This window comes from Corythoichthys intestinalis, chromosome 16 (assembly GCF_030265065.1).
Source record: "Corythoichthys intestinalis isolate RoL2023-P3 chromosome 16, ASM3026506v1, whole genome shotgun sequence".
NCBI classification, from domain to species: domain Eukaryota; kingdom Metazoa; phylum Chordata; class Actinopteri; order Syngnathiformes; family Syngnathidae; genus Corythoichthys; species Corythoichthys intestinalis.
The window spans coordinates 2,934,841-2,947,159 of record NC_080410.1 but is presented as its reverse complement, the minus strand read 5'-3'; the positions used below and the strand labels follow the sequence as shown (position 1 = coordinate 2,947,159).

The following is a 12,319-nucleotide window of genomic DNA, read 5'->3' as shown; positions in this document are numbered from 1 at the left end:
TTACAAAAATATACATGTGCAAAACTGCTTGGACTGATTTTTTGGTTGACTACATTTTTGGAAGGAAGTAGCAAGATTTTTTTTTGTTCTTAATTAGACGAGAATAGGGGTGGGATTAAATAAGTTTTCTTCTTCCCACTCCTTTTTAGGCATGTAGTTGATGTTGCACTGTTACTTAGTTTTGCTGCCCTTTTTTGTTACATGGTTATATGAGCTGTATATATGTGATGTCTTGGCAAGGAATCATGGCCTGAAATAAGCAAATGAAATGAAATGAATGAAAAAGGTAAGACATATGTAGACCCCACTCACCAACGTCACACAATGACGTGTCGCTGTATTGTGCTGCCATATTGTCCGTCATTGTGTGTCCGTATTCTCAATGGTCTCAATTTATCGTGCAATTTATAGTGCAATTCATGGAAGCCCCGGTGCTCTCAGACGCTGTAAACTCATTGGATGTGTTGCATAAAAGGCGTTATGTGAAAAAGCTTCGGTCGATCCATTCGCCAGTTCCATATTTGATGCCTAAATCGATATTTTTCGACCCGCTGTCTTCGCCGTCTCTGCCTGACATCTGCTACCCTGCTATCTACAACTATCTTGTCCACAGAAACTCAGCCTATTCTCACGAAACTTTGAAAAACTTTAAGAGCAGCACTCTAAGCAACATTACCCTGTGTGATCCTTTACTTCCAATTTTCTAAAATGGCGACAATCAATAAAAAAAAAAGTTGACTGCGATGGCCGACGCTTCAAGGATAGGTGGATAATGGACTATTTCTTCAATAAAATACGCAACAACTGTGTCTGCCTCATTTGCCAAGAGACAGACACAGTTTTCAAAGAGTTCAATGTGACGCGATATTACCAAACAAGACACGCTGACATGTGCGACAACATTACAGGGAAGATACGCAGCGAGAAATGAAAGCAACTTGAAGCTAGTTTAATTTCACAGCAGCAATGTTTCGCAAGAGCCCGAGTGTCGAAAGAGAACGCCACAAAGGCGAGATTGTTGAAATTATGAATTTAAAAAAAAAAATAATAGAGCAAATGTGACACACAGAAGGGCTTGCAAAAATTTGTTTAAATATATTGTTCTATGTAAATCAGCCAAGATAGCCCCCTACATTTTTACCACACCAAATCTGGCCCCCTTTGCAAAAAGTTTGGACACCCCTGTTTAACTTATGATCCGTAGACGAGGCCGGCTTCTTTCACTTGTTACCAGCTAAATATTATTCAAAAAATAATGATGGTGGAAGAAATAAGCATCTTGAATTTGAAACTGTATGTTGTCGGCGATTAGCCTCGCAATGATCTTAATTGTGGTTGTCAGCCCAAAACCCTCTAAATATATATTAAATGCATCTTACTAGATATAAAATGACTACTACATAATCTGTGGTGATCATTTGGTGCCCAGTTTTCTCGTCGAATTGCAGCAGTCCATCTCGCTCTCCTCTCCGGGTCTCTCGGAATACGGTAGAATTTCAAGTCTCTCCGTCTATCTTCTCTGTTACTGCAACCAACCGCCACACCAGCCTTCACCATTGTGATTATTAATGTTAATGAGCAGAAAAACGCCATAATAGGAGGAATTTACATAGCGGTAATGCGTAAACACGACGAGCTGACGGACAATATGGCGCGGAGGCGTGGTTGTGACGTCATGTGAATGGGGTCTATAGTAGCCATATTATTGTTTGCTATTGCTGTTGAGCTGCCGCCGTGCACAGCGCTGTTGGATATTCATGTGCAATTTATTTTAATGTTGTCAAAAAGGGGTGATAAACCAAGGCTTATTGGACCTATTAGTTTTCAAATGTGTTTGTATCATTGCGTCGTATAACGGCGGGGATTTGTATTATAATAAACGGGTGCTTTTATTTCTAATACAAAAACTCCAACACACACTGTAGGTGAAATAGAACGCTGTCTTTGTAGTAGCCTAGTAGTGGTACATAAACGATCCAGCATGAGTGTTTACTGCCATTGTGCATGCATTATATGGAGAAACGCGCAAGCATGTCAAATTTGGACTGAAACAGCCGTTTTTTGTTTGGGGAAAAAAAAACGATCTTCAGCACCCCCTGCCGTGAGTAACTTCTAGCACCCCTGTTTATTGCGCTTCTATTTTGAAGCTGGCCAGCATGTTTCCGAAATTTTTGCAGTGGAATGCTTGACTTGACTGTAACCGTTTAATTTCTTAAATTTTCTGAAGCCAATTCTCAAAGTGCGATGCAAGTCTGTTTGAAAATACATGGCCCTAATATTTCAGTAGAGCTTAAAGAAGAATCTTTTTTGAAAATAATTGTAATACAATTCTCAATGGCTAAGCTGAGATCTTTCAATTTAAAAAGACGAACAGGTAATTTGAGTAAAACCTTAGCTACCCTACCCGACTCTGCTTATGACATACTGTATACAAAACTATTCACCCACAAAGACGTACTGTATGATAATGAGGACTGCTCCAGTTCTCTTAAAGTGTATATGACACGAGAAAGCATGTTTATTGCATATTACATGCAGTATTTTATGCTCCTGAATGAAATGGACTGCTTGGATACGTGTGGAAGCGATCAATATACTTTTTGAATCCCGCACCATGAAAATGAGTGACTTCTGACCAGATTCTCGAATTGAAGAAGGCGAATGTGACGTCAGTGGATGAGATCACTTCACTATACAGCCATACTATTGTATGCAGAAGGACTGAGGATTCAGCTGATTTTGCTGATTAATTCATTTATTTTTCGCGTCACGGCAGCCCAATGTATTGCATGATTTTGTTGCTTCACCAGGGAGATTGGTGTGAGCCTTACTGGGCTTCCAAAAGATCCTGTTCACCGCGAAAAATGGGCAAAACAAGTCTGACAATCGAGAGACCATTGGACGGACGAGGAAGTGAGTAAGCTACAGTAAGCGTTTTATATTATGTCAAATACTGGGATCATGGCACACATTTTAATAATATAATATTTTGTGGGTGACAATGTTAGTTGTCGGCCAGTGAAGGCCGGAGTGCTGGACCTCACCGGCCGGCGACCACGGCGCATGACAAGTCGCCAATTGCCAAATTCGCGAGTGCACGCCCACATTGGCCGGCGACCGTGGCGTATGACAAGCCGCCTAAATTCAGCTGGATTGTCTGCCTTGTTCAGCGTTCATTCGCCCGCTGTGTCCCCGGCAACGAGCACCCCCGCCAAACGCCCGCTGACATTGCCCTGGGTCCGGCGCGACTGCCTCCCGGGTTGGAACTACGAGCTGTCGTAGTCGGCTGAAACTGAAGGCGATCACCCATGCCGCCGTGTCGGGGCAGTTTTTGTGTTATTTTTCGTGTTCGAAAGGCAAGGAAGAGATTTGGAAGAGCCGCTCGGTTCGGGTTAGCATATAACCTCTCACGCCTCCGCTTTTGTTTGCAGGGAAATTACTAGAGCTGTAGAAGTCCGCTGTAACTCCAGTGGCATAAAATACCATTCAGGAGGTGCAAGAAGTCGGCAGCTTTGAACATTACGCGGTAATTTAGCTCTGTCATACTAAATAAATGCATTTTTATTATTTCATATTCCATTTAGCAGAAAACTGTTATTTGTCATGACAATACAACTTATATATCAGTCCAATACTTATACAAAGAATATCCTGTAAAATTATTGGAGGGGACAGATAAAAACAATGATAACATTTTGTGTTGCCCATGCAGTCTGCTCTAGCCATCGCTTCGTAATTGTTGTCACTGTTGCCTTTTTCTGATTCTGAATCTTCCTCCTCCTCCAAATACGATTCAGACATATATGGCTGTATGTCACAACCTTCCCCTGGATCGAGAATATAGTTCGAAAAATCCACACTTGAACCAGAATCGCTGAAAAACGCTTCCTTCTCTATTGTGCTCTATGCTAAATACATTACCTAGTGACGTCATCACCAAGATGGAGGCGCCGGAGTGCTATGATGACAGGAGGAGCTTAACGGCAGCTCTAAAGAAGCATTTCTCGTCATCTGCGCTTTGCCGAATTATTTAATATAATTGAATCGTCTAAATATGTGACTTTAATTCCAATAATAATGCTATTTAAGATTTCACTTGTCATGTCATATACATTTTAAGTAGCATCTGTAGATTGACAAAGACAATGTACTACTGCCCGAAAAATCGTTTGTTTCCAAAAATGTGAAGGTAAAACTCACACTGAGTGTGTTCTCTATATTGATGAGCCAGCCATCAAAGCCATAGTAATAACTCAATTGAACTAGCTTATCAGCTACTTCACGATACCGCTCTTCGTTAAGGAAGGCCTCACATGTCGCTGCTCCATCTGTCCATTCTGTGATGAATGTTCCTGTACAGCATGGAAAACAATGCAATATTTGATTAAAGACAAAAATGAATTCAGCAATGCTTAAAAATATGATTTTGACTGGGAAGGGCTGGAAACAATCATTCAATTTTCCTCAGAATTCAATTGAGTGTACCCATCATTTTTTTCCCTCAGAATTGAGCGATTCCAAAATGTTTACAGTGCCTTGCAAAAGTATTCGGCCCCCTTGAATCTTGCAACCTTTTGCCACATTTCAGGCTTCAAACATAAAGATATGAAATTTAATTTTTTTGTCAAGAATCAACAACAAGTGGGACACAATCGTGAAATGGAACAACATTTATTGGATAATTTAAACTTTTTTAACAAATAAAAAACTGAAAAGTGGGGCGTGCAATATTATTCGGCCCCTTTACTTTCAGTGCAGCAAACTCACTCCAGAAGTTCAGTGAGGATCTCTGAATGATCCAATGTTGTCCTAAATGACCGATGATGATAAATAGAATCCACCTGTGTTTAATCAAGTCTCCGTATAAATGCACCTGCTCTGTGATAGTCTCAGGGTTCTGTTTAAAGTGCAGAGAGCATTATGAAAACCAAGGAACACACCAGGCAGGTCCGAGATACTGTTGTGGAGAAGTTTAAAGCCGGATTTGGATACAAAAAAAGATTTCCCAAGCTTTAAACATCTCAAGGAGCACTGTGCAAGCCATCATATTGAAATGGAAGGAGCATCAGACCACTGCAAATCTACGAAGACCCGGCCGTCCTTCCAAACTTTCTTCTCAAACAAGGAGAAAACTGATCAGAGATGCAGCCAAGAGGCCCATGATCACTCTGGATGAACTGCAGAGATCTACAGCTGAGGTGGGAGAGTCTGTCCATAGGACAACAATCAGTCGTACACTGCACAAATCTGGCCTTTATGGAAGAGTGGCAAGAAGAAAGCCATTTCTCAACGATATCCATAAAAAGTCTCGTTTAAAGTTTGCCACAAGCCACCTGGGAGACACACCAAACATGTGGAAGAAGGTGCTCTGGTCAGATGAAACCAAAATTGAACTTTTTGGCCACAATGCAAAACGATATGTTTGGCGTAAAAGCAACACAGCTCATCACCCTGAACACACCATCCCCACTGTCAAACATGGTGGTGGCAGCATCATGGTTTGGGCCTGCTTTTCTTCAGCAGGGACAGGGAAGATGGTTAAAATTGACGGGAAGATGGATGCAGCCAAATACAGAAACATTCTGGAAGAAAACCTGTTGGTATCTGCACAAGACCTGAGACTGGGACGGAGATTTATCTTCCATCAGGACAATGATCCAAAACATAAAGCCAAATTTACAATGGAATGGTTAAAAAATAAACGTATCCAGGTGTTAAAATGGCCAAGTCCAAGTCCAGACCTGAATCCAATCGAGAATCTGTGGAAAGAGCTGAAGACTACTGTTCACAAACACTCTCAATCCAACCTCACTGAGCTCGAGCTGTTTTGCAAGGAAGAATGGGCAAGAATGTCAGTCTCTCGATGCGCAAAACTGATAGAAACATACCCCAAGCGACTTGCAGCTGTAATTGGAGCAAAAGGTGGCGCTACAAAGTATTAACGCAAGGGGGCCGAATAATATTGCACGCCCCACTTTTCAGTTTTTTATTTGTTAAAAAAGTTTAAATTATCCAATAAATTTTGTTCCACTTCACGATTGTGTCCCACTTGTCGTTGATTCTTGACAAAAAATTAAAATTTTATATCTTTATGTTTGAAGCCTGAAATGTGGCGAAAGGTTGCAACGTTCAAGGGGGCCGAATACTTTTGCAAGGCACTGTAAATCTGCTTGGTCTAAAGAGGTAGCAGTTACTGACAAGCACAATGTTTTTTTCTTCATATCTTTTAATGTGTCTTATTTTTGAGTTAGCAGGGGGTTTAATTAGGCAGTGGAGGTGGATTTGAACAAATTCCGTTCAGTTATTTGTCAGTTTCAGGGCTCCGAAGTGGCTAAGCTAGCGCGAGTGAACGGTCCTGTCCTAGCATGCCAAAAAAAATAAAAAAATAAAAATAACGATATTAACAGTTCTAACATTGTCAAATGAATTCAAAATGCAGATCGTTGTTCAAAATACCCATGCGGCCAAAACAATGCTACACCAAACTGCCGTATTTCATTTATTTCTGCAGAACTATTTTCTTTAGATGTGTAATGCGACCATAATAGAGAGGAGTGCTTCGGCCACTCGTGCTCATGCTGCATTCGAGTAAGGTGGGAAATCTTACTTATTCCACTCGGATGGTACCAGTTGCGACCTCATAGCGTTCCAAGCGTGTTTTGTATCTTGGTCATCAAAAGATATGTTGACCTCCAGCAAACCTGCCATCTCGTAAGTGATCAAATAGTGGAGGAAAAACGATGGCTAAGGAAAATAGACCACACAGTAAACTGCCTTCTTTAGGTTTACTATTGACGGTCTGCTTTTTGACGGCAGCGCATTTTGTCGAGTGACGTCTGATTGAAGCAACTCGTGAAGTCGAGGTACTTTTCTCTCCTGACTTCACGACTATGGCCTCCCAATTCGACTGGCGTTCCAATGATATTTTTCCTGGTCGGAGGTTGGAAAACTCTGACTTCCCACCTTCCTCGAATGCAGCATCAGTCTACTGAGTCTTGACTGAAGAACGGCAACATAGTGAAATGTGCATTTAGAGGCTGTGGAAACAGACAGAAGAAATGGGCAAATGAAAGTTTCCACAAATTCCCTATGAAGAACAAGGAACAATGGTATGCAATGGTAATTTTTAATGACTTTATCCTGAAAACGTAGCAAACACTATTGATTGCATGAGTCATCTGTGATCTTCATGCGTGCATATGTGTTTTTTTATTGGCATGTTAGGACGGGCCCATTGACTAGCGCTAGCTTCGCCCCTCCGGAGCCCTGAAACTAACAAATAACTTGCAAACGAAACGGAATTTGTTGAAATCAACTCCACTGACTAACTCGAAGATTAAGCCTAACGTATAAAATTCTGAACTTCCCATTTAAAGGGAACCACGGTCTTCAAGACTTGTAGGACCCAAGATGCCACAATTGTTCTCTCTTAATAAAATACAGTGGTACCTCTACATACGAATTTAATTCGTTCCAGGACCTTGTTTGTAAGTCGAAATGGTCGTATGTCGAGCAGGATTTTCCCATAGGAATACATTATAATTCCATTAATTCGTTCCAAAGCCTAAAAACATACACTAAATTCTTAATAAATACTGATGGCACTGTTACAAATGGCAATTAAACATAGAAAAACAAATAAGTTATAAATAAATAATTCAGAATAATATAATAATAATAATAAGAATTAATAATTATTCCTGTAAATAATGTAACGAATCGGATTCTAATATGGCGGACACTTTTTACTGTCCCTGAACGCACCGCGAAGGTGACGTCTCAGTGAGATAGGTCGGTGCGGTAGAGATAATACTTTCGTTTTCTTGAGAGCAGTCAACTGCTTAAGACAATGGGCGTTTTGTGTTGGATAAGTTCTTAAATAAATGATAAAATCGTGACGAAGCTGGCGATTTCCTTGGCAATGTTACCACAATAATAATTGTCACCTTAACTTATAAATAGTGGCGAACGGTGGTCGGAAGAGGACCATGGAGCTATTGTTGAGCCAGTTCAGGGACGCGCACCCCAAGCTCATATTTTTCTATAACTTGCATCTTCATTTCAAAGGTAAGCATCACTTTTTTCCTTGTTTCTCCAACTGTATCAACTTTTTTTGAAAACTGTTGATTTCTCACACAAGAAAATCCACCGTGCGTTCGTTTGCAGTGTTGTCATGTCGTCGTACTTCGAGCAACTCGTCGGATGTAGAAACAAATGGCGGCTCAAATTTTACGTCGGATGTCGAAAAGATCGTGTGTCGAAGTGATCGTATGTAGAGGTACCACTGTATGTTATTAAAAACACATAAAACATTGCCATTGATTTAAAAATCTATAATATTTAGTACATGTTTTGAGGGCACCATGTTTTACGCGCGCAATGCACGCTGGGGTGATGACGCGGTTCAGTTGTACTGGGAGAATAGCTGCGCTCTATACTACCCAAGCTAGGATGACGACTGGCATGATTTTGTCACATTCTGCTGCTGGTTGGATTGTTTTGTTACAGAGCTGTGGGATGAGTTCCTGTCATACCTGCATTCAAATCCAGCTCACCAGGAGTGTCTTTAAACCAATCCTAGGCAGTTTGCCAAGATATTGACTTGCTGCCATTTGCCAGTTTGTATTATCAATCTCTTTGTTGCTAGTTGCTTTTTTTGCTTTTGCTTTTTGCTTTTCATCTGCCTCTCACCGTCATTGCGGTTTTCCCTCTTTTTTTTTTTTTTTTTAAATTGATCCCGACTTACTGTCACGGAAACCTTTTTTTGTCTCCCTTTTCACAATCATGTGTTTTTATGTGTGCTCAACAGTGTTGTTAATAACGGCGTTACAATATAACGGCGTTACTAACGGCGTTATTTTTTTCAGTAGTGGGTAATCTAATTAATTACTTTTCTCATCTTGGCAACGCCGTTACCGTTACTGAGGACGGAAAGGCATGCGTTACTATGCGTTACTATATTGGTCGAAAAGTCTGAGGGAGACGGACTCACTGAGACGACAGAGCAGAGCAGGAGTGGGGAGGAGGCAAGAAAATTGTGACGAGGAGCAAACGTGATGCTAGGTAGCTCCAATAATACATGTTGTAGCCGATAGCCTACAAACTACGCCCGCATGTTATGGTAGATATGGTAGACATGGTAGATATCACATGTACTGTATATAGATATAACTAGATGCAAAATGACAGACATGGCACTAAATGCGTTAGTAGACAGCTGCCATCTTAAAGCAGTAGACTTTTTAGGACGGCTGTGTTGCAGAGAACCTTCCTAGCGAACCTAAGTAACTTTTTATCTAAAATACTTCTAAATCGGCAAAATCTTGACTTGAATTTATCTTTAAATGATGAAACAGTTTTAAAACTTTCATATGTCGAAAGTAGAGAGAAGGGAACTAATGCAATAATGGGAGCAATTTTAACAACTTTTAACAGTTGATTCAGGGTAAAGGGTAAATTAGGGTAAAGAATTGGGCTCGGGCCAATTGTACCAAAAACCTTCACAAAAAACTTCACATAGTGTGGCCAATGGTTTTTTTTTTTTTTTTTTTGAGGGAAAAAAAAAATATTATCACCAATTACTTTGCCAAGTAACTAATTACTCTTACATTCAGGTAATTGAGTTACTAACGCAATTACTTTTTGGGAGAAGTAATTTGTAACTATAATTAATTACTTTTTTTCAGTAAGATTAACAACACTGGTGCTCAATAAACTGTTGACTGCTTTGGGGTCCAACCTTGCTTTCGCATTTGCGGTCCGTTTTTTGGTTTTCATTTGAAGACTTGAGTTACTGATTGCAGCAAATAGATCAATAAACAATACACATACTATCGACGTAGAAAGAAAATAACATGGTCCTTGCGGTGTTAGTTAATGTTACAAAACAGTTTGGTGTTGAACACTGCCTGCATGCAGCCAACGTGCTTTAAGTACAAATAAAGTACATGACTGCGTTATTATACCAATGTTGCATTTCTATCAAAAAATTAGAAAATACCATTTTTGGAGAAATTGCATGGATAGCATTGCTGTGTTGGTACTTGTAGCACAAGTTCACGCAAGTGCACATACGTGATGCACAAGTCCACAGAAGTGCACGTACGTGATGCACAAGTACACGGAAGTGCGAGTACAGTATGTGTGGCACAAGTGCACGGAAGTGCGGCACAAGTACATGCAAGTGCACATACTTGCGGCACAAGCACACCCAAGTGCACATACTTAGGGCCCAAGTACACGTAAGTACACATACTTGCAGCAAAAGTAACCATCGTTGATGAGTACAATTAAGTTCACTTTCTTGTAGTAAAGGTACTTTTAATAGAAGTGCACAAAGTATATGTGTGTCCTGTCTTATTTCTGCAACCTTTGTTTTAGAAGCCTACAGCGCTCTGGCAACCTGGAATAAGACAAAGAATGAACCTAGCAATTGACTGATTGGTGGAGGGAGGGATATCTGTTGAAAACACAATGATCAGATAAGATCCGCCCAGAGTTCCTAAAGGCTCTGGATGTTGTGGGGCTGTCGTGGCTGACATGCCTCTACAGCAGGGGTCCCCATCTGCCGGGCCGCGGACTGGTACCGGTCCATGGCGCATTTGCTATCGGGCCGCACAGAAATAATAATTTAATAACGACCGCATTCTGGCTGAATTAACCCTGTGCCCCTGCTTAACACACCAATATCTCTGTTTACTCTAGATATAATCCTACGGGATATATTACAATGTTGTCATAGAAGTCCATTGATTGGACTGCTAGCAGTACATCTTGTTTGTGTATATAATATATCTATGTGCGCTTCCCTCCTCCCTTGGGGACTTCTGTGGGGGGTGTTTCAGGAATACGGGGCACTGAACCCCCTGGTAAGGGATGTTCGGTCCCTAACAGAGTTTGGTCCACATTGCCGGCAGTAGGTTGGATTCATACCCAGTGAGGGTTGGACTCCGCCAAGGTTGCCCTTTGTCACAGATCGTGTTCATAAATTTTGTGGACAAAAATTTCTAGATGCGGCCACAGCGTTGGGGGGGGTCCGTTTCGGTGGCCTCAGCATTGAATCTCTGCTTTTTGCAGATGATCTGGTGCTGTTGGCTTCATCAAGCTGTGACCTCCAACTCTCACTGGAGCGGTTCGCTGTCAAGTGTGAAGCAGTTGGGATGAAGATCAGCACCTCCAAATCCGATACTGTGGTCCTCAGTCGGAAAACGGGTGGTGTGCCCTCTTTAGGTCAGGGTGAGATCTTGCCCCAAGTGGAGGAGTTCAAGTATCTTGGGGTCTCTTGTTCACGAGTGATGGCAGGAGGGGGCAGGAGGGAGCATGAGATCGACAACCTGATCCATGCAGCGTATGCAGTGCTGCTGACTCTGCACCTGTCCGTTGTGGTGAAGAAGGAGCTGAGCCAAAAGGGTTTTTACGATCCTACCCTCACATATCGTCATGAGCTGTGGGTTATGACCGAAAGAACAAGATCCAGGATACAAGCGGCCGAAGTGAGTTTCCTCCGCAGGGTGTCCAGGCTCTTCCTTAGAGGTAAGGTGAGAAGCTCGGTCATCCGGGAGGGACTCAGGGTTGAGCCGCTAGTCCTCCGCGTTGAGAGGAGCCACCTGAGGTGGCTCGGGTATCTGGTATAGATGCCCCCTGGACGCCTCCCGGGAGAGGTGTTCCAGGCATGTCCCAACAGCGGGAGGCCCTGAGGATGATCCAGGACACGCTGGAGAGCCTGTCTCTCTGCTGACCTGTGAACGCCTTGGGATCCAGCCGGAGGACTTGTGGGTAGCCCGGGCTTCCCTGCTAAAGCTGCTCCCCCCGCGACACGACCCCAGATTAAGCGGTAAATAATGGATGAAAAATGGGAAAATCTCATTTTAACCATTGAGACGCGTGTTGGAAGTATTTCATAAAAAACATGTTTCTTAATGTTTATTGAAATATTAGGGCCGTTTAATGACTAATTGAAGGGCAAATCTTCGATATTGCTCCTTTAAAGTTTGGACATGTGATGACCATAATTCCAAATGTATAAATAATGTTGGTTTCTACTCACCAAGAACAAGAACTCCATGTTTATGTGCTGCATTGGTCCAGACTGCAGGGGGAATGCTCACCAAGTTGTGTGTGAAGTAGTTGAAAATATCAATGTACTGCCAGTGGTAGAAGGCATATGGAGCTTCGGCAGCTGTACCTTGAACAAACCTTAACAATAAAAAGCATTAAGTGGGATTAGATGTAATTGCAGGTATGAACATCTCATCAAGAAACTAAAAGATACCAATCGACAAAAATCTTAGAGGAAGTAGTAGCGTAACAATCCTTGCTC

At 41.8% G+C, this 12,319-nt stretch overlaps 1 protein-coding gene across 1 annotated transcript in view; it reads right to left on the bottom strand.

Annotated features, from left to right (window-relative positions):
• Window positions 1-12,319, bottom strand: part of engase (endo-beta-N-acetylglucosaminidase) — a 65,688-nt gene that overhangs the window by 32,770 nt on the left and 20,599 nt on the right. Inside the window, exons 4-5 of the mRNA XM_057861443.1 lie at window positions 12,047-12,195; window positions 4,201-4,352 (exon numbers count right to left, since the gene is read on the bottom strand). Of these exons, the coding sequence (XP_057717426.1) occupies window positions 4,201-4,352; window positions 12,047-12,195 (301 nt within the window). The remainder of the gene's footprint in view (window positions 1-4,200; window positions 4,353-12,046; window positions 12,196-12,319) is intronic.